The sequence below is a fragment of the Channa argus genome, chromosome 9 (genome assembly GCF_033026475.1).
Source record: "Channa argus isolate prfri chromosome 9, Channa argus male v1.0, whole genome shotgun sequence".
NCBI lineage: Eukaryota > Metazoa > Chordata > Actinopteri > Anabantiformes > Channidae > Channa > Channa argus.
The window spans coordinates 10,688,657-10,712,111 of NC_090205.1; the positions used below are offsets into that span (position 1 = coordinate 10,688,657).

The 23,455-nt window shown below is 38.8% G+C and overlaps 1 protein-coding gene and 1 long non-coding RNA gene across 5 annotated transcripts in view; one reads left to right on the forward strand and one right to left on the reverse strand.

The window, feature by feature from the left end:
• Positions 1-19,786, reverse strand: part of mycbp2 (MYC binding protein 2) — a 59,910-nt gene extending 40,124 nt beyond the window's left edge. For 3 of the 4 annotated variants that reach the window (XM_067516057.1, XM_067516056.1, XM_067516055.1), the window contains exons 1-12: positions 19,067-19,786; positions 16,754-16,829; positions 9,680-9,895; positions 7,836-7,989; positions 7,391-7,587; positions 6,099-6,341; positions 4,861-4,932; positions 4,634-4,730; positions 4,457-4,530; positions 2,134-2,272; positions 1,850-1,926; positions 78-282 (exon numbers count right to left, since the gene is read on the reverse strand). In XM_067516057.1, coding sequence (XP_067372158.1) covers positions 78-282; positions 1,850-1,926; positions 2,134-2,272; positions 4,457-4,530; positions 4,634-4,730; positions 4,861-4,932; positions 6,099-6,341; positions 7,391-7,587; positions 7,836-7,989; positions 9,680-9,895; positions 16,754-16,829; positions 19,067-19,338 — 1,822 coding nt within the window. In that variant the 5' untranslated portion in view covers positions 19,339-19,786. The remainder of the gene's footprint in view (positions 1-77; positions 283-1,849; positions 1,927-2,133; positions 2,273-4,456; positions 4,531-4,633; positions 4,731-4,860; positions 4,933-6,098; positions 6,342-7,390; positions 7,588-7,835; positions 7,990-9,679; positions 9,896-16,753; positions 16,830-19,066) is intronic. The other variant, XM_067516058.1, reaches the window with a different exon arrangement.
• On the forward strand, positions 17,354-23,109 carry LOC137133003 (uncharacterized). Its single transcript, XR_010915193.1, has 3 exons — positions 17,354-18,843; positions 20,444-20,564; positions 21,151-23,109. It is a non-coding gene; the product is annotated as an uncharacterized lncRNA (long non-coding RNA).
• Positions 23,110-23,455: the final 346 nt, after the last annotated feature.

Consider the following 23,455-nt stretch of genomic DNA (forward strand, 5'->3'; position numbering starts at 1 on the left):
TAAGATGTATCTTTGATTCCGTGTTTAACTAAGGCTGAACAGAATGCATGGTTAAATATAGGTAGAAATTGTCTTACTGGATTCTCCATCCTCTCCCTTGCTGGCAGAGCCTGTAAAGAACACACTTCCATCTTCGGCTACCAGCAATGCATGAGAGCCATCGTGGCCGACTGAGAATTGAACAATCTTCGGAGATTTTGTAACAGGTAATTCCACCCATTTTCCTGCTGATGGTCCTCCCTGCTTTATACCTAGGCTCTGGTACTTTCCTGTGTAGTAGATCTGTGAAAGAAAGGTGAGGGAAAGGTAAAGGTAAAGGCAGTCGTCCACTGACCACAGGGTGAGTGGTTCAATCCCTGGCCCTGGCTATATGTCGAAGTGTCCCTGGGCAAGACACTGAACCCTTAACAGCCCATTCCCCTCCCCAGCTGTGCAGTGCCGGTCCAAGCCCGTTAGAAATTGGGGAGGGTTGTGTGAGGAAGGGCATCCGGCGTAAAAACTGTGCCAAATCAACATGCGGACATTGATCCTGAACTAACGGGATATGGACAAAATAAATAAATAAAAAAAAAATTATAATAATTTAAGGATGTACTGTATATACTTGCTAGAATACACTGCAGCTAAAACTATGCCAGGATCGAATATTTTGTTGAATTTTTAATAGGGGCCTTTATGGGGAACCACAATGTGCCAACACAGCAATCTTATTGAAATAATGAGGACCCTATGTTTTTTAATGCACTGCTACTGTCAGTCTGAACATAACCTGAACAACAGGAATACATTTTGATGATACATGTTCAAAGGCTGCTGTATGAGATCATTTTTTTTATAACTCCAATCTTCTGACATTCACTTTGCAAATGACATTTCCAAAAGAATGCAGAGTGAACAGTAGATTGTAAGCCTTAAACAGTGGACCTTTGACTTTTGTCAGTAATATGACCTTTGTGCCATTATACACGTCAGCTGCTCCTATTTTTACTCATCTAGCCAGCCAGTGTTAGGGTAATCCGCAGATAAAGTACGCTGTGAGATTAGGCCTCTAGGCAGACACAAAAATGTTCAACAGGCAACTGCCCTGAACTGCTATCTATAAAACAAGCACGTAGCACCACACCTATAGTACAGACACACCACCACACCCTCCACACCCCAGCAAACTACATAGCTAGAGTTCTCTCAATTAGAAAACAGTCAGAAATAAAATGATAAATATCTTCATAGCTATAAGCGCTGCCTCCCAACTTGCCCACTATTCTTATTTAATAAGTTTATGGATAGAAAAAATGTAGTGGGTTGTGTTTTCCTGAAAGTGAACATTATATCAGAGGAAGGTCAGACCCACTGGCTAGCTAATCACTTCCAGTTATTTAAGCAGGGATGTCAGTTTATAAGATCAGTGGGCCTATACACCAACAAGAGCTAGGACTTAAGCACAATAAAGAGCGCAAAGACCACGAGGCATCCAATAATACAGCTCCTTTTTCTGCATTAAAGACAATCTAGGTTGGAGGGAAGACAACTATTTCCAAAACAAGCAGATATCGTATTGTTTGCTCTAGTACAGCCTAATCCAAATGAAATCATACTTTAGCTACAGTAACTACATACAGATGTCATAAGCTAAGAGAATGCTAATGTTTCACAATGGTCTTGTTTAGTCCGCGTGACACAGAAGGAGAAAAATCATTTTTGATCATTTTTCCCCTTGGGTTCACCCTGTAAAGTGCCTAGCCTGTCATTTGCAAAACAAAAGCTCTTAGATCTCAGCAGCTAAATCTGTACCAACTTTCATTTGGTTAAATGTTTTAGGCACGGCAGCAAAGAAGATTTTCACTCTCACCTTTCCTGAAGCAGTTTTCATCAGAGCAAACTCCCTGCCTGCTCCAAGCAATGCTGCCTCTTCATCAAAGCCTGTGCCTGAGAGAATAATAAACTATTTAGAGACAAATACATGAGGAGACAAGACTGGAAATAACTTTATTTAATTCTACTATTCTGAATACTTTCTAAATAATATGCAACCCTGTAGAGACTCATACAGTATCCTGGTAAGGGACAACATAGCCATATGGAAATCACTTCTCAAAGCCTCTTTCAGTTCTCAGTTCATTTTGAATCACTTACTGATGATGTGCAGATCCTTCTCGAGGTCAAAGAGAGAGATGCCGCAGGCGTGCAGACATTTCCTTGCCAGCTTCAGCTGCAGTTCCTGCTGCAGGGCTGGGTCTGAGCTCATAGTATAGATCCGCACTACAAAACCATCCTGCAGGAGCCAAAAGGAAGAAATGTTATTTAGATTCTCAAAACATTTAGACACAAGGGCTGAAGAATTTTTTAACATAAGTGGCTAAATCAAGTTAAAAGCCCAGCAGTGGCAGTGTTTATAGCATATCACTTCTCTTAACAACAAGAGGGTTATGAAATCTATGAACCATTCACACAGTGTGACTCAAAGTGGAGCATATAACAAATGCCACAACTGGCACAAAGGGCGGTTAGTCATTCTGCAGGGGAGGATACTGAAAGGAACAATTTACAGGGAAGAAACAGAGTAAAGAGAGGAAAACAAAAGAAAAATAACTGGGAAACTTGGAAAATCGGGAATTAAGGGTGGTGTGTTAGTGGTCTGGTTTTCACTATGTGGTAATGATCACAGGTTCATCTGTTATGCTTTTATTCCTGCGGAGCAGAACACATGCACCACTATTCTAACAAGTATCTTCTCCGTACTTTTCTTTTCTTACCTTCTTCCTCTGAGTATCCCATTAACCTCCCAGATTTCACCTACACCAACCTCTTACTGTTTTTCCCAGCATCTAAGGTCCTTTCACTTTGTCTTTTGTGGATTCCCTCAAATGTCAGTGGTCAGTAAAATGGTTGCATTTGCATGCTGCACACTAAAAATCCATGTACATAGCTTCAAAATGACTCTCCCAGAACTCCCCCATACAGTATCCTGCCCCCTTGACTAGCCTAGAAACTGCTTTTCAGGAGGAAGGCAAGCTATAATGGCAGATATTTGGATAATTTGCAAGGTTCCCTCCCCCACTTACATTACAGGGTCCTTATGCAGATAACTGTTTGTGAGATTAAGCCAGACCCACTTATACACAACACAAATACATATGCAGAGAAAAAGACACAGCTATACTTATAGATAATGGTAGTGGTCAGCTGAAAAGCCTTTAAAGTGATACAGGGGCCTCAACAGTAGGAAGGGTAATACATGATTCAGAGGGAAATTAGGAGGAACAACTACCCTCTTTGTAACAAAGTAAAGAATTGATTTTCATGCAGGATACAACATATAGTGAGTGAAAAAAGCTACCCCAAATTGCACAAGATAAAACAAGGAGAGATGACCAGGGGGCGAAATTGATTGTAGTGGTAAACAATTGATCACTAAACTAACATGTGAAACCGTTTTCCCCATCTTACTTTTTCGTTCTAAACAGGAGCACTACTCAGAAAAGCCAATATACAACCCCAATTCAAAAAAAGTTGGGATGATGTGTAAAACGTAAATAAAAACCGAATGGAATGATTTGCAAATCTCCCATGTGAAGATGATCCAGGAATGCCACCGTATTCTCTGGGCCAAAGCTAATTTAAAATGGTCTGAGGCTTAATGGAAAACTGTCCTGTGTTCAGATGAATGAAAATGTACAATTCTTTTTTTGGATACCATGGATGCCCTGTCCTGTGGACAAAAGAGGAGCAGGACCATCCAGCTTAAATGCCTCCATCTCTGATGGTGTGGGGGTGCATTAGTGCCTATGGTGTGGGAAGCTTACATATCTGGAAAGGCACCATCAATGCTGAGTGCATAGAGGTTTTAGAGCAAAATATGTCCCATCCAGAAAACATCTCTTTCAGGGAACGCCTTGCATATTTCAGCAAGACAATGGTAAACCACATCCTGCCTCCATCACAACAGAATGGCTTCACAAAAGAAGAGTCCTGGTGCTGAACTGTCCTGCCTGCAGTCCAGATCTTTCACCAATAGAAAACATTTGGCGTATGATAAAACAAAAAAATCCTTCAACAAAGGCCCAGGACCTTTAAGCAATCCTTCATCAGACAAGAATGAGACAACATTCCTCTCCCAAACTCCAGCAAATGGTCTCCTCATTTCCCAGATGTTTACAGAAAGTTGTTAAAGAAGATGCGATGCTACACAATGGTAAACATCACCTTTTTTAAACATTTTTGAGATGTGTTGCTGCCAATGAGCTAATATTTTCCATTTCTTGGTAAAATCAGAGTAATGTCAGGGGCAACAGATTTGGTTGTTTGCGTTCACACATAGACGCACCCCAGAGAAAGCCTGGAAAATGTCTGAATTCCAGTGCATGTCTGAAAGGGGCTGTGGTGAAGCACTGTACTGAGGACATTCTGCTGTGATATTGAATACATTTAAAAAATGTCTACTTCCATCTAAACTTACATCTTTGCAGGCTGCAATCTGATTGATATACTCTCCATCTGTGAATATGATGTTCTGGCCATCTGCGTGTTGACCTGCAGAGTTGCAAAAAACCCAATACATTAATTTTAAGTGAATATTCAAAAAATTGCAATTTTTTTACTTAACCTTAATTGCAAAAAAGTGTTTTTTCCGCACCTGGCATGGTGACTGCCCCCTCATGCTCCAGAGTCTCAGGGTTGATTTTGATGGCCGATATACTGTGGTTACTTGTGTCCTTATACAGCAAGTACCCCTGAAGAGACAACACAAATATTACTATGCTGAAATCACAAGAGACTGTGTGCTAATGTAACTTTTACAGGTGATTGGGACCAGATTTAATTATGGGGGGTGGGCATCCTGATGAATCCTTTACCACTTACCTGAGCAAAGCCCAGCCACGATCTCTTCTCCTTTCGATTTCTGATTCGAGACGTGGAGTTGTATACATGGCCCTGTGGGAAAACAAATACATGAGCAAGAAATAAATGAATACATGAACACACAAAAACAAACCAAGAGGTGACTTAAATTACTGATCAAACACAGGTTTTCAGTAATGACACATCAAACACATAAAATATTTTTTTTTACTTTAGAAGCTGCCACTTACACTTACTGGACTCTTTATTAGGCACACCCGTTTAAATGCTTGCTGACACAGATATCTGAATCAGCCCATCACATGGCAGAAACTCAATGCATTTGGGCATGTAGGCATGGTCAAGATGATCTACTGAAGTTTAAACTGAGCATCAAATTGGGGAACAAAGGTGATTTTGTTGACTTTGAATGTGGCATGGATCCTGCCTTGTATCAGTTCAGGCTGGTGTATGGGATATTTACTTGGCATACTATGGGGCCCCTATGTACCAACTGAGCATCATTTAAATGCCACAGCTGATCTGAATCATTATTGACCATGTCAATTCCTTTATGACCCTGGTGTACCATCTCTTGACAGCTACTTCAAGCAGCATAAAGCACCATGTCAAAAAACTATAATCACCTCAAACTGGTCTTTTAAACATGACAATGAGTTTACTGTACTCAAATGTCAGACACCATATCTCAATCCAGTTGACCATCTTTGGGACGTGGTGGAACAGGAGATTCGCAGGCTTGCTGCCATCATTTCAATACAGACAAAAACCTCCAAGGCATCTTTCCAGCACTTTGTTAAATCTATGCCAAGAAGAACTGCGGCCATTCTGAAGGCAAAAGGCTATCCAACTTAAATACTTTGAATTCAAGGTTACTTTAGCCTTTCAAATACATATGTAGGTGGTACATGGTACCTTTCTGTTTGAACTTGATTTAATCGCAATACAATACCAATTCATTACATGAGGTTTAAGAAAATATTGATTTAATTAAATAAAGAGCTACTGCTAGAATATACTATTTTTTTCTGAACAGATTAGACACCCAAGAAAAGTATTTATGTCAAACAGTCCATTTTTAAGCTTTGGGACAGTGTATTTTTCAGATGTTTAAATTGAATTTCTAATAAAATATGTTTCATAAAAATTCTCATCACACAAAAAAACATTTAATTCTCCAGTGTATGTGAAAACATCTAAACATCCAGTGACGATTTGTAAAAGTGAGTGTTACATACCCTGACAGTGCCACTGTATCCAGAGCCTACTTTGTAAAGTCCATCTTTGCAAAGCAAATACAGAAAGGAACCATCAGTCTGTAGAAGACAGCGCTCATCTTCATCAATGGTCACCTCCTTTAGTAGCCACTTGTTCATTAAGGATGCACGCTTGATGCCATTCCCAAACCAATCCTGAATTTGAATCTTCCCCACTAGGACTGCCTGTACACTCCTCTGTAGTGCATTCAGTATGGTGGGCACCTGGTCAGATTTAGGAGGACAAGGAGAATGTTTAGAGACTGTAGCACTGCAGACCTCTGACCCGACATACAGAAGTGCGTTTTGTACAGCTTCTCTGTTGCTGTCTGATTTAAATGGTTATATTAGTCACTATGGCTATGGTTACATGCATATTTGCTCTCTCCTAACTTCCCCTAAATGCATTTTCACACACATTTGCATTATTTCTATGGCAGATATAACACACTGCTAATTTTAACAATCATACACATGTAAACAAATACAAACAAACAGACTAGTACAGCACATAGGGGTACACTTCCCCCAAGCCTGCCTGCCATTGTGATGATTCACAGTCCAGCTAATGCTTAAAAAATGAGTAGGCAGTAAAAAAAAAAAAAAAGTTTATGTCTATGGGGGATAAAATTGTGGGAAAAAATATCTCCACAGTTCCGGTATGGTCCAGAATTAGATCTGTATGCAGGTAAAGATCAAACAATTTTAAGGTCACAAACATTATTACAGAAACTGTTTTGATATAGCAGAAGCAAAAAAACTGAAAGAAATAAACAGAATGTGGAGAAAGGACAAACAGCAATCAGAAAACCAGGTATGGGCAGAAGAAGGCAGGAAGGGTAACATAATCAAACACCAGAACAGCTTGACATTTTGGCTATCCAGACTTTGCCCTGGGTTTCTCTGCTCAAGGGAAATTCATGGAGGAACCAGATGTTTCTTTATCCACAAAAAATGCACTTTGGTGAAGTAGAGAATTCATATTAACCCAGAAGAAAAACCTAAGTAAATAATAGTTTATATTTGGAATATGGCTTAAAATCATTACAAATATATTTGTTCAATGTAAAATCTGAACAGGTGATCGGTACAAAGATAAGAGGTTGACATAGTTACTGAGTTAATTGTATCCAACAAAACGTACAATCTCATAATTTATAAAGACTACTCATTTTTGCATTTGTGTTTCTAACAATCTAGAGATGCAAACTTAAAACAAATAATGAAGACAATTGTATAGTCCAATTTGTAATTTATTTCAGTTGCTGAAATACCTGTATCGTCTGGCAGGCATGGCTGCCATTGTTGGTGAGGATGGCAGAGACAGCCTGCAAGATTTTGCCAGTGTCTCCCCACGCCACCACCAAGCTGAAGAGGCAGGCACATGACAGGGCAGTGATGGCTTGTCCTGTCGGGTCATTGGGCCCTGTGCTTCGAACAGTGGTCTCCAACAACAACTGGAACAGAGATTCTGAGAAGGCATGCAATTGGTGAATAGGTTAAATGGTTGTAAAAATGTGTGCAAGTAAATCAGGCTAAGCAAAACACAGTATTAGACATTAAATAAATTCACAATAATAAACAAATGACAAAAGACAAAATAAAGTAAAACAACTATTACTTAAAAACATAACATCACTCTAACTAAACAACAATTATTGCATTAGATTGTGCAGATATACTGAATAAACCCTTGTATGTGCATATTTTCAGCCTCACCTAGCACATCAGGAGGCTCAGTCTGAAAGCCCTCAGGCTGTTGTCCCTGCAGCATGTCCAACAAGGCCTGCAGGCTGCGCAGGCACAATGATGGGTGGGAGAACCGAGTCTCTTTAATCAGCTCAAAAACCCCACACAGGCCAATACCAATGATCTGCAGACACAAAGAAATAAGCTAGTAATCATCATTCTCCCATAAAGCTTCCACGCTAATTAGCTGTGATACCACTTCATACAGCAACATACTGATGTACTGAATGTGCAGTTTAAAAAAGAAACAAAATCCACACTTTTGTTAAATGCTTAGCATCGTCAATATTGCTGATAAAGAATTCTCTTCATTTTAATATGTATTCTAAATAAAATAGAACTGTTGAAGTACAAAAGTTTTTGATAGACGTTTTTCTTTACAAGCCTAAGAATCCTACAATAAAACAACTAATATTGACAGTATGTGCAGTTACTACCACTGCCGTCACCATCTATCCACTATTAACATTGTGTATAATAACAGACCCGCTTAAGCACATGGAAATGCCAGACAGAGAAAGAAGTTTGGCCAATAAAAATGATGCAGTTTTTATTTGCCATACATTCAAGAATACTCACTTCAAGCTTTAGCTGTTTCAGTTGAGGAAGGACCAGTGTGGTGCAAAAAAAAGTAATTTGCTGATACTGGAGATTCAGTATTTCAACAAACACATACACACACACAGATTTTATTTGCAATAAATTAATTAAAGTGTAGCCTCCAGAGATTTGAATTTCAGGCCAAGTGCACCAAAGGGCTAAATTCTTTCACATAATCTTAATGAAAAGATTGAGGAGTGTGTTTTACCATTTTTGGTAATGACTGAATCTGGTCATCCTGTTTTGTTTTGTTTTTTAGTTCATAAGGGTCTGTGATGCTGCTGCTACTGCTGGATGCTAACATTTCCCTCTCTGCTCATGTTCTCTCTGTCTTTGCATCATTTTCATCAACAATGCTTGGATTTTCCATTTAATTTCTATACATAGAACCCATTACCTAAATTGACTAGGTTGGGAAACAAATTGACTGTGAGGGCCAACCTGCATTGCATTTAAGTTTTATGCTTTATTTCAGTTTGTAAAAATATTTAAAAGCCATGTTTTTGCACGTGCAAATTCTGAACCCTAGCGAACCCTAGGGTTGGTGATTTAATTCTAGGCCCCTCCTACACATGTGCAAAATCAAAAAAAAAATGTATATTTATATTTGTGTCGTGTTCAAAGTGACACAGAAACTTTACAAGGTGATGTTCAGATTAATGGTGGTGCCCATGCCTCTTTATTTGGATGACAAGCAAAAAGGTAGCTCTTCAAATTAAATTTTGTTTCCATAATTGATTCATTCTTTAAATTAAGAATTATACAGACTGAAGCTGTTCTCTCATTTGAACTCATGAGTCCTGCTATGTGCTACACTCAGCGGGAGATTCTGTCGAAAGTATTCTCACCTACTAGAAATACTACATTTAGTTTGGGCATGGGGGGGTGTCTGTGTAATTATCTGTCTGTGTCTGGGTAATATCTAGAAGAGCTCTGTGTTACAGTGCATCTCTGAAAACAGCTCAAGAAAGACAAACCAGCAGACGGGTAGAAGAACGATGTAGGGAAAACAGATCAGGAAAGGCTACAATCCTCATGGAGAATGGGAGGGTACAAACCTCTAGTAAAGCAACTTCAATTGTCACCACAATATGAGCCCTACATACAAGCCTTGAGATAAAAGCACCATTGTTTCCTTAAGATTTAAAAAAAAAAACTTTGATATCAAGTGCTGAACCACCACATTATTAGACAATGCAAAGCCCTACTCATACCTTTGGTAGCTTCACAGCAGGCTCGCGGTACTCTTCCTCCTCCTCACTGTCTGAGTCGCCACTCTGCACCGAGCTTCTGGAAGCCAAAACTAAGGAGGCCTCTCTCTGCTGCCAGTCCAACACACAATGTCGCACGTTGCAGTAGACATTGAATGCAGATGGGTTGCTGTGCAGCTTAATGTCCGGCACAAAAAGTGCTCCATCTAGACTCTCAGCCTGTGGAAAAAAGTATGCATATACAATTACAGAAGATCTTCTTAGGTTGTGTTTCCCTTGTAGACACATCATTCCCAAAGCCTCAAAATCATTTTGTTGAAATTTTATTTTTCAAATTATCTTTAAAAAACTATTTTAAAAGACGTGTAACTAAAGACAACCATCACAAAAAAAAAAAAAAACGTGACTGAGTGAGACCATAGTTTTTGTGGAAAAATGAAGTGGGTGAAACTTTAGATGTCTCCAAGGAGCTTGTAATTCTTTGGAGCCAGTGCTGGTTCCGGATTTCATTCGTGATAGCCGCCACTTTTGGTTCAGAACAATGCCAACAGGAACATGCTGCTGAATTTTAGATTGTCTGTTTCAGGTCAAGTTACCACTGACTCATTAATAATAAAAATAGCTGTAAACATTTTGTCACATGGGGTGGTTGTTGTTCATTTCGGTTTGTGTCTCTTGACTGTTAGAGTCATGCAGCTGATGAAGTAGTTGTTTTATTGTTCATCCAATAACCATATTGCTGACCAAAGCATGTGCTTGTTCACCACAATAAAGTCATTCTAATCTGGCTTTATTAGGAAAGGCAGATTTGAGAAATCCTTACAGGCACAGCTCCCAATACATAAACCTGAGTAACTCTAAGCAGCTGCTGAATGCCATTTAAAACAGTAGGTGAGTAGCGTAATATTGCTACACAGTCTTTATACCCTATCCTGTTACTTTCATCATGTCTACTCAGTGATATAATTGTGAAATTGCAAATAAATAAATAGATATAGATATATAGATATCCTTTTGCTATGGACACTCACTTTTGTACACACTAGGTTTTAAATATGTGTACCCATTTTAAGATCAGCTCAACACAGCTGTCACAGTTACAAAAAGGCTGACCCGAGATATTTTTCACTAACACATAAAGTTCATTAACTGTTGACTCTAAACTTTAGTTTTTGTTTTTTTTAACTCATCTTCAGCTCTAACAAAGTTTTAAAGTTATTATGTAAAACTTCTCACATCCATATTAAAAATCTAAGAATAGAGGATGTAGTATGTACTAGAATGTAAAGAAAGAAGTGTGTGATTTAGGGTAATGTAAATAAAACTGAGATATTAGATATTAGTGTTAATCTTGTTTTGTAAGTTAGAAGAATGTGTAGTACATAAACCTTAATTAATAATATGTTTCTGTATTACATTATTACAATGGGGACAAGTTCAATTCTTCTTTTACCTCCAGCTGTTCCCTTTCAGGGGTCACCAAAGTGAATCATGTGCCTGTATCTAACCCTGTCCTCTGCATCCTCTCCCCTGTTCACCAACTAACTTCACGTCCTCTCTCACTACATCCATAAATCTCCTCTTTGGTCTTCCTCTAGACGTCCTGCCTGGCAGCTTCAACCTCAGCATCCTCCTACCGAAATATTATGTTTCTCCTCTGAACATGTCCAAACCACCTCAATCTGGCCTCCCTGATTTTTATTAAAACCATTTAAGAAAATTCATGGAGGCTCTAGTTGTTTGTGCTGTTGAAGTACACAATAAGAGGTGTTTTTAATATTGAGTCTACCTTTTTAAATGAGATAAGCAAGCCAACTGGGAAAAAATGGATGCTTTGCTCTTTGCCTTGTGCCTGATCTTGTGCATGTGTAATGCACTGGTTTATCTACAAATAGCTGTTTTTTTATGGGTGTGTCATATTCAATTCATCTTCTACAAATAACATTATTTTGCACCTTTTTCTACATGTGTAGTAGAATGGCAATATTCTGTTTAATAGCAGAAAGTAGTATGTAGTACAAAAAAGTAGTTCAATTTACAATTACATCATTACAGCAAAGGTTAAGCACTTACATCCAAATAATCATTACAGTATCAAACCTACACTCCACATAGAAACTTTCTAAACTAAGTCATAGATAAGCATTCTCCAGTCCACCAAGCATAGCCTTTTTAACCACAGTCATAAGGCAACCACTTGAGAATTTTATTGATCAACGGTGCTTTTTCTTGCAGTGTTGTGCTTATTGAATCACAATGACACAGGATGATGTCATCTATTTGGGGCGAGAGGTCACTCATTATCATCTTAAACCATTGGGGAAATTTCCCATTTCCCTTCCCATCTAAAAGCTCGGTCGAATGGTCTCCTGCTTTGCTGATAGAACAGCGTTTGTGGAAATGTCTCATTCTAACCTTTCTGTTTTAAAAAATGTACCTATGTACTATTTGGTATCACTTTGCCATTAAGGTTAATGGATTGCAGTAGATAGATTTAGCTGTTGTTGACATAGGGGCAGCACATTCAGTGGTGTCGCCTTGGCTAGTGGGTCTCCAACTGGTTGGCTGCCGCCTCTCCGTGTGAAGTTTGCGTGTTTAAAAAACAAAACAAATGGCTGCACACTAAAGTTTCCCAGTTTTTTTAACCAATGTTTCAACAGTTTGAATGTACTACACTGTTCTTCTCAGAGTTCAAATACATACATACATACACACACACACAACACACTAATGACTAAATTAGTCTAAAGGCAGGTCACTCCGTGATAGACTGGCGACCATTCCAGGGTGTAGCCCACCTATATCCAGCAGCTGGGATTGGCTCCAACACTCCTACAACCCTGAACAGAACAAGCAGTTTGGATAGTGGATGGATGGATGAAATCATGATTCTGATCATTAATCTTTGAGTCCAGCTGAATCCAAAAGGTATTTATTATGTAAATTAAAGCCTCCCCATCTGTTAAGGACACAACTGTCTCTTTTGTAATGTGTGTTTATGATTAGGGTGCCATGACTTTACAACACAATCACCAATTTAAGATATGTATGTTAATCTATCATCTGAGGCTCAATCTTGAACACATGACAAGAGGTAGTTAAAGTAAAAATGGTGTGTGACAGGTTCAACTAGACCTGGCAGCTACTGATCTATAATTGAATAGATAACTCGGAACATAAAAACTGAAACCTTTACACTATGTCACGATGCACACAAGCAAATGTAGACCCATGAATCAAAATCCTGAAAACCTGTGGCTACTGTTTTCTTCTCACTCCAATCTTCTGCATAATCTATAATATCTAAAGTGGTTTGTATGGGGCCGCTTTTCACATTTAGAATAGCTACATAGTTAAGCTTGATGGCTTTATGTAAAAATAAGAAAGCAGACTTTCAAGCCAGCACCAGTTCAGATTAGTAAATATGCAATTTACCAACTACTGAATATTAAAATCCTTAACATAAAAATGAGATTAAAACTTAATTTGTAGCAGATAGAACATGATTTTTTTGCATACAAAATTATCTTAGAGACTCTGCAAATACTGTTACCAAAACAGAAAGAGTGGCTGGAAATGTTCTTTTGGGTTTTTCAACCACTGCTGTATATTTGTCTTTCAGAGAAATTGATGCTTAGCTCTGTGCCGGATCTTGTGCCTGTGTAATGCACTGGTGTCTGTCATATCAATTTCTTGTTTATCTAGGAATAGCTTTGTGTTGTGAGTGTATCATATTCAAGTCACCTTCTACAAATAACATTATTTTGCACCTATTCTACATGTGAAGTTTAATGGCAATATTTTGTTTAACAACAGGAAGTAGTATGACAGATATAGTACAAAAAAGTAGTTCTTTTGCAGTAGTAAAGGTGGTGGATGGACAAAGGAGGTGGCAAATAATATTTTTGCAGATATTAAAATATGAATATTCTGACATAATAAAAAAGAAATGTAATCCAGCACATATAAAAATTACTATAAAATGTACCTTGCTAATGCAGAATATATGTATATGATTGTAATATGTACAGTGCCTTGAAAAAGTATTCATACCCCTTGAACTTTTCCACATACTGTCATGCTACAACTAAATACAAATGTATTTTATTGGGATTTTATGTGATAGACCAACACAAATGAACTGTGACGTCGAAGAGAAATGATAAATGGTTTTAAACATTTTGTAAAAATAAATATCTGAAAAGTGTGGTGTGCATTTCTATTCATCCCCCCTCTCTTTCATACCCCTAGCTAAAATCCAGTGGAACCAATCGCCTTCAGAATCACCTAATTAGGAAATACAGTCCAGCTGTGCAATACAGTCTCAGTATAAATGCACCTGTTCTGTGAAGCCCTCAGAGGTTTGTTAGAGAACATTAGTGAACAAACAACATCATGAAGTCAACCAACACATCAGACAAGTCAGGGATAAAGTTGTGGAGTAGTTTAAAGCAGGGTTAGGTTATAAAAAGATCCAAAACTTTGAACATCTCATGGAACAATGTACAATTTCTCATCCGAAAATGGAAACGACATGCCCATCCACCTTAATTGACATGCCGGAGAGCATTAATAAAAGGAGAGCAATAATCAGAGAAGCAGCCAAGAGGCCCATGGTAACTCTGGAGGAGCTGCAGAGATCACCAGCTCTATTAGTTAGGACAACTATTAGTCGTGCACTACCCAAATCTGGCCTTTATGGAAGAGTGGCAAGAAGAAAGCCATTGTTGAAAGAAAGCCATAAGAATTCCTCTTGGCAGTTTGCTACAAGCCATGTGGGGGACACAGCAAACATGATGAAGAAGGTGCTCTGGTCAGATGAGCGAAATAAATTGAACTTTTTGGCCAAATAGCAAAACGCCATGTGTGGCAGAAACCTAACACTGCACATCAACCTGAACACACCATCCCCACCGTGAAACGTGGTGGTGACAGCATGATGTTGATGGGATGCTTTTCTTCAGCAGGGACAGGGAAGCTGGTCAGAGTTGGTGGGAAGATGGTTGGAGCAAATTACAGGACAATCTTAGAAGAAAACCTGTTAGAGTCTGCAAAAGACTTTGGAGGTTCACCTTCAACATCAAAAGCTTTTATAATTCTTCTTTTTAATTTACATAATGCCTGTGAAATCTTCCCAACTCAGGGGGGATGAATACAAAAACCACCACACTTTTCTGATTGTTCTGTGAGCTTGGCACATTTGTGAGTGGTGAGGGGTATGAGTGGGGCTTTCAAGAGTTCAAAGAGAGCCTCATAGTCATGCCAACAACAGCATTAATGATTAATTTAAAAAAGTACCCATAGGTATCTTAAATCTGTTGATTCATTTGAAAAAGGCTTAAATAATGAGAAAAAAAATGTTGGGAAGATTTCACAGGGATTATGTAAATTAAGAAAAAAAAATAATAAAAGTATGTGGTGATCTTTTTGATTCTCATCAATTTGTACCTTCACAGTGTGATTATTATCATTTTGAAAAACAATTTGCACAAGACATTATATCGCGATCTTAACTGGGAGAATAAGGGTTTATGCTTGGTCTTTTGATCTGACTGCACTTTCACATAAACACATCACAAGACAAAGAACAGATGAGGCCCTCTGAAACCACACACTTATCTGACTACGCTGAGGCAAGACATGTTTGACAGAGCAAGATGAGCACAACACATACAAATACAGCAAGAGTGCCCGGTTAACACCCCATGCTTTTAAGCCTGCATGCCTTGACTAACACTGAAATCTTTGCCTCTAAAAACACTAATATGTAATATTTATGGAGAGTGATTTGCTGAACAAGTCAACCTGAAGAGAATTTAACTGACTAGCCCATCCCATGTTAAACTGCCTGAGGGGAATAGGTAAAATATGACAAAGTAGTAGAGCCTCTGTTCACTCTGCTTCTATCACATTAATTTCTCTTGCATCTGCTGCTCGAGAAAAAAAAAGTGTAACAAAATTAAATCCTAGCAGTGACTAACAATATTACAGAACAACCACAGAGCAGACTGCTCCTTCACTCAATAAGAAAAACAACAAGGAGATGACCCCATATATTCTAATTACATTTGCTGACATAACTTTGGGAATCAACAAGTTAACCTCTATGTTATCCAAGTAGGTGTATAGCAGACGCAAAAACAACACTACATCCTCTGATACAGACCAGGAGTCCTCTTTGACTCAAGGAGATGGATGCAAGCAACAGTTGCCGTGGAGACATTGAACATATCAGGTCGCTCGGCAACAAGCCATCATGCACAAGCCTGAGCCACTCCCATGTGTCTTATGTGCCAATACACATCTTTAGCTTCATGTGTAAAGGGTCTTTCCTGTTCATCATTACCCCACCCGTTTGGTCATATCACTATCTGTTAACTTCATTCACTATCAAAACACATGTAAGGACTTGTCAGTGCATACCTAGAGCTGTGACAGTTGTAACCCGTAAAATAAAAGAGTCAGTGATGTTTTCTATTGCAATTGTATTTAAGTAGTGCAAAGGATGTGCTAGACATTACATCACAGTAATAAATAATGGAACTGCTAGTGGTTTAACATTGCAATGACCATGCATTTTGTATTCATTGATTAGAGGGCCAAACAACTAATTGTTCTCTAACAAACAAATGCATTTTTTTTCAAAATTGCAAAGATGCAATATAAGACCAAATTTTTTAAAGTGTTGCTTTGTGTGTGTGTGTGTGTGTGTGTGTGTGTGTGTGTGTGTGTGTGTGTGTGTGTGTGTGTGTGTGTGTGTGTGTTTTTTTTTTTTTTTGGTTGTTCCTGATACTTTTTTTAAAACCCAACCTCTAGCTGGTAAGCTAAAATGCCTACAAGCCATCGGGCATCACTACCTGATGTGTTTGTGCCACTCCATACAAACACAAACCAAACAGCCAAAAGAAAATAGCTCTGATGATGGCGAACTTTATAGAGAAAGACATGATGCCCCTGAGCAAGCAGTATAGCATGTTCTCTTACACACATACTTTAGACAGACAGCAAAACTGGAGCTCCGGTCTTTTAAGTTGAATTATATTCAATAACAATTATTTTGACCATCAGACATCTTACCTTTGTTCTTGATTTGACTTTGGACTTGACCTTCTGTCGCCTTTTGAGTTTCTTCTTACTCAAAGCCTTCTTTCCCCTAAAAACACACATTGATTACTCAGTACTGCAAAATATACAGTGTACTTAGCAACGGTTACACTGAAACACATCTACATTCATCTTTATCCAACATAATGATGTGGGAAGTATTGGGGGGAAAATTAAGTTGTGGTCAACACATCCTCTTTTAAGCCAGCCATGATATTGGAAAAATCATGCAAATTATGCTTAAGTTTTCTTAGTCTACCTAGTATATGCAACTAGAAAAGTACATGTGCTATTATATGTATGAATATCTACTTAATAATAAAAGGTGCAGAGATAATCATTACATTCACTGTTCCACAGCTTGACAAAGCTCCTTTTTGAGGTATTTAAATTCTCTCTGAAATTTGTTTATCACTGGCTTCTTACGGCTGACAAATTAAGCACCACAAATACAATTGCTACTAAAAATAGAAAGGCAATACAGAAATATGTAGTCATTATTACTTACAGAAAAGCAGTGTATAGTGAGTAAATACCAAAGGGCCAATCAGGGAAATAAAGCTTACTGATTACTAAACAGTTATTTCACTAATTGATATTTTTCAATTAAATGTCTGAAAATATACATGATGATAGATTAGTATGAATTTTTCATCTGAAAATCCGCCTTTTCATTATGCAATGTCACTTTATATTTCGGAAAGAAAAATAGCTTTAATTGTGGCATGCGCAACAGTTCCAAGTCGATAATAAGAACTGTGATATCTGCTCTTTGGCAATTTCACATTTTGACAACATTTTGTAGCCTGTTAAGTCTTCCTATTCCTAATTTATAAATGTCTCTCTTTCTTGCAGATTATCTTAAGGGAGTATTGTTATGCTGGTGATTCAGTTCAGTCTGGGGACTGAGAGAGACCTGCTAAAAGCTCCCATTTCCATTTCTTGAAGGAGTTTATGATGAATTTTAAGGTCTGCTCTGGATTAGCATCCTGTTGCAGGAGACGATTTCTTCTCAGTTTCAGTTTCTTCACTGACTGCCGGACACTTGAGAACACATTTGCTGTAATCTAGTTGAATACACACTGCACTTTGTGCATGCAGCTTTTTCCCCTGTGTCACTCAGCCAAAAAGTCGGAAGCACCATTTATTCCTCAGTGCTTAAGAAGCGTTGACTTTGTAGTCTGTCCCCTAGTTTCGACATGGCAGTTTTGTACATGCAAAAAAAGTAGCGGTGCTATACCGTTTAATAAAAAGGCACTAGACGAAAAATAACTATGGCTTTGTGGGTGATGATGTTGCAATGATCCAGCTACTCAGTCAGTCTACAAACTGACTGACTAGAATGACGTAACTGTATTACCCGCTTATGCCAAAAAAGCAATAGAGGCTATTCACCTCCCAGCTCATCCTCATCCAAATATGCCAAACACTTGCATGTTTAGGTGCAAGAGGCTGCCCTTGTTATGTTTTAAGTGCACATTTGGTCATGGTCACTTTAAAATGTAGTTATATGTAAATATGTTCAGATTAAGGTAATCTTAGTAAGGGCTGATTGGTTCCTTAACCTTAGCTAGCTTCCCAAACTGTGACGCCGTTGGGCCTAAAAAGCACAGCTCACTAACAATACATCAAACTTTATTAAATAACTGTGTGCTATAATCTCTGCTGACAACCCCCCAGCAATGGGTTTTTTAATGTTTTACAAAAAAATCTAAGTATTAGCAACACAAGCGGCGCGTTTGTTTACGTTTAACGTTAGCTAGCTGGGTGGCAGCTATTAGTTGCAACTGTTGTGTTAGTCAATTAGCTAGCTAGCGTGTTTGTTTGTTTGGGATATAATGCTAAGCCGACGGTGCACTTTTCTGAGTGCGATACGGTCCAAGTGGGTGTTGGTTTCGTTTCAGGGGCAATGTTTGGGCGAAATGCAATGTCCACAGCACTCACAGTGCAACCCCCCCGCGCAAGACTGATCTAACGTAACGTTCGCTTAGCTTAGCTAACACGGATAAGCTAGGGAAGTCGATGCCAAAATGCTACATTAGCAAGCTGATCCCCAGAACACGGTGCGTCCAAACAATTGATTGTTTGCAGTTAAAACAGTGTCTTACATGACGATTGTCCCACTATCGTTAGCTCATGAACCACATAAACCGTGGGTGTAGCTGATGCTAACTGACGTGCCGTTGAGCAGGGGTTAATGTTAGCTTGCGGTCGTTAGCCTCGGTTAAAATGACACATACTCCTTTTTAACCATAACGCTATAAATGTTTCATTTTAACCACTTACCTTCCTTGATTTATCCCTTGCTCTTTATCACTGATAGCAGTGGTATAAATCCGTCTGTATCTTTCCGCCAGTGCTCGCCCTGAGAGTAAAAGCTGGTACCGAGTCCGACAATCCGACTGGGCTCCGGGTGTTGGACAAGAACCCATGCCCAAACCAAAAGTAGAGAGATCGGCTCTGGCTCCAGAAATGACCCTGACACCCAGCCCCATCGAGGGCGATGAGGAAGGCAGAATCCCTCCACCGGCGGCCGCTGCCGCAGCAGCACACATCATCGTTTTGGAGAACAATGCATATATCACTCAAAAGATAGCACAACTAGATAATATCTAGCCACCAGACGCAGCCCACTTGTCAATAAATCCAACACATTTGAACCCAGTTGTCCAATTCAAGTTGCAGAAATACCACGATTATCATCCACAGTCCCTACTAATTATAAGCGCAAATTGTAGCCTCTCTGGTGGTGCAACTAACGTTACGGTCTTCCGATCCAGCCAAAGCGTCAACACGATGGTCGCCTCCTGAAAATATATCTTCTCAAGCCATAACAAAACTTCTTGAAGAATGACAGGATCGGTGGCATTAATTTCCAAAAGGCGCTTTGCGGAGTGTGAGCTCCATTCCTTCCTTGAATAATTCTTGACCCCGGAGAGGCAGCACCCTCAGTAGGGTTGCCATCTTAGCTCCATCATCCCTCCCCTCCCTGGCTGAGTCTTGCGTCGCTAGCATGCCGGGATATTTTCATAAGTCCAAACGGAGCGATGCTGTAATTTCTTAATTTTAATAATTATCCCCCTGTATGTCTTTAATCTAACCTACAGTTTATTTTTTAAAAATAATAATAACCACTGTGGCTGAAATATTGCCCAATAGTCAGCAGATCTAACCTTATCGAACATATTGCAGACTGTGCACAGTAGAAATCTGGATATTTTATTTGCGGAGGTCCAGGACCCCTCCCCATTCGACCTAAAATTGGCTCACAGACACTTTGAAAGCCGATCAGATGCTTTGTCGCACACAAAAGCATCGAGCAATCTTTAAAAATAACTTGTATTATATTGAGGCTGCTTTGATTGTGCTTCTCATCTGCTATCATTTTCAGTCCATTTACTAGTGCTCTATTAATAGAAGCTGCCTGGAATATGTTTATACCTCTCCAGCGACCAATGTGTAACTCTGAATGTTTCCCTTTTAAGTAATATGTGCCAGAACCTGCTTTCCCTCTATATCTACTACAAAGGTGCACCTTTCTAGATGATGTTGCTCTCACATAGCCAGCTGACAAATGCCCTACATGTTATTTTTACTACCTAAAAATCTAATTGCATGGCCTCAGTAGTCCAACATTTTACTTTTATTTTCACCTTCTGATAGGAGTCAAACAATGGTGCAGAGGAACCACAACTGCAGGGTTAAACTAAGCGATGCTGCGTGTTGGGTAACAACAAAATGGCAGAAGAGGCCACTGCAAAGCAAAGGTGGATTCAGAAAACAGGTGCAGGAAGAGCATATTTCACACAAATTTACACAAAACAGTCACTTATACAGCTACAGTATGTATGACACGCATGTGATTCCCAAATGCATATATAATCTTTCCTTTAAAGGGTGGTACAGATGTATGTACATGTGGATGTACATTTACAGTTACTTGCAGAGAGAGAGATTTTCCCTGGCTCTAGTGGTGCTTTATTGGCTGTGAGGCATTGCAATTATCCAATGACAAGAGAGGGGTCGGTCCACAGTCTCTTCTCATAGCAACTCAGGAAGCATTCAGCAATTTACATGTAGAGTGTCACAGAACCTGCAGGTATTAGTGATGACAACAAACTCTTACAGCTGAGGGACTGTGTTGGAGTTTCAGTATTAAATATAATTAAAAGGGAGCCCAATTGAAGTGACTAGAACTATGCTGAAAAAATTAAAAATAAAAACCATTCTGGACCACAAACTGCTGAGATTCATTGGCAGCCTTTACGTACAAGTTTATAAAAAAAGGAAATTATTTGGCATTAAATTAAGTGACCTGAAGATGCAGCCACAATTGTCATTTAACCCTTGGTTGTCTCGCCTCTGTCCAGCTTGGACCAGTGAAAGGAGGAAATGCACAACCATAGCTCAGACAACAAGCAAGATGAACTGACAGAGATGACAACACAACTGGACTGTTACGAAAGTATGTTAAAAGTATCAGTTCATGTTTCAGCTCACAATCACTGGAATGAATAAGATTGGCATAAATTATTATATTGGCATACCATTGTGTCAACGTGTCTTCCTGAAATACAGGAAGATTTCCGAAACTCTTTGCGTTTGTGTAATCACCATAATCACTTTCAGTTACCATAACCGAACAGGTTCTTTTGACTCAACAGTAAACTCACCAGGACATATTAAGCCTCCAGAAACCTGCCATATTTATTTATTTTGTATCAGGTTGCACAACCAGTAATGTCACTTCCACTAATATAGCTTTAGCACCACCCAGTGTGCTGTATGAGGAATTAATAAGGCCTACAGTAAATCAGCACCTTTTTGAACATAGGTGACAAAGTGCTTCATGGTAAAATAACACATAATAGATATAATAATAAATACTAGAAAATGGAGATGGTAAATGCCTGTGTGAATAAGCGAGATGTGAGAAGTGACTGAAAAACAGTTTGATTCGGAGCAGACCTAAAGTCTATTGGAAGATAGAAGACGGTGTAAAATCTCGGAAATATGCAAAGGGACCAGGCCAGACCATAGGACAAAGGGCTGTATTTTTCAGAGTAATCAAAAGAAAAAAGTGCTTAACTTTTTCCAACAATCTCAGCTAAAAACACTAACATTAACCACAGAAGTAATCTGTTTCCAGCTTGAGAGCCCTATACATCACTGCCCCTACGTTTTTTATCTGAGCTTTTAGGTATGGGTCAACCTAGTACAGCCATTGCCCCCATCCAGCAGACAGTCTGTTTAGCTATCATTGCTATGAGGAATGTTAACAGATAACCAGCTTTTAATGTCTCTTGGGCAGCCTGCCAATATCTCACATTAATTTCTCTTACTCACGCTTACGGAAAATTTATTTGCAAGTCATGTGTGAAACAGTGGAATGATAACTCATACTTTCAAGAACTGAGAATAAGAGTGATGATCCTTAAGGGACCCCATAATTGACAGGAGCCACAGAAGATACACACAGAAATGGTTTATCCACCCTCGGTCTATAGTAGTTGATCACAACAAGATTGGAAAGATATTGTTCTTTAGCATAATTTGAGGTTTAGGAGGTCAGGACATTACTGTAGGATTGTAGTATCAAATATTCCAAGATGCTAGGCTTGTTTGTGGTTTTGTTGGTACTTTAAAATAATTACAACTCCTTTTATCTATATTTTGTTGGCTCAGTTAGAGTGAAGTGGTTGAATCTATAGGATTTGATCATATTTGTTCATGGACCTATGTTAAAAATGCACCATAGCCTGTGGCACTACACCATGTACTTTAATCATTGCAGGGTAGCATTCCTCTCATCCTGTCTTCACAACTAGGAGGGGTTCACCTATCAGTGTCGCGTGTTCACGCCCCAGCCTGCTATGCACCTTACATTCCTTTGATTGTCCAAAACATGCCACTCCCAAAAACAAAACTAACAGTCACAGACGACGACAGTCGCAGTTCAATGCTAATTGTCACTCTTTTGATGTACGTGGACTAATTATACCTCTGTGTATCACTTTACTCTTATCTCTTGTAACTTTCAGGAAGCAAAATCTTCTTTGCATGGCAGACAGACTGTTCTTAATGAGTAGTATTGTACATAGAGTGATGGAAAGTAACTGAGTACATTTACCCAAATAATGTAAAGTACAATGTTAGGGTAAATTATTTATAGGTGCTATGTTACACCGCTACATCGCTGCCTTTCAGGAGCAAATACGATACAATAAATACATCCAGTGTGTTTCCCTGACCTTTAACTGCTATTTTTGAAACTATGTTTCATATTTAAACAGCATATTAAGCCCCTTTTAAAACAATCCTGCCTACTCGACCCCTCTTCACAGGTTTCACATGAGGTATAAATATATATATAAAATATCAGTTTAGTTGTTATACTTTAAGTACATTTTCTCTATTAACCTTCTGTACTTCTACATAAGGTGAATTTTGTATGCAGACCTTTTTCTGGAAAAGGGTATTTTAATAATGTTGTACTGGTAAAGTAAAGTTTTGAGTACTTCTTCCACCACTATAGACATATAATTAAATGGCATTCAGTAAAAGTTTTATTCAAAGTTTCACGTAGGAATGTGGTGAGACCTGATAGACAGTGGTTTTCTCCCTGACTGGGTAGGTACTCACCTCAGACTTCCGGAAATTCTATAAACTGACCAT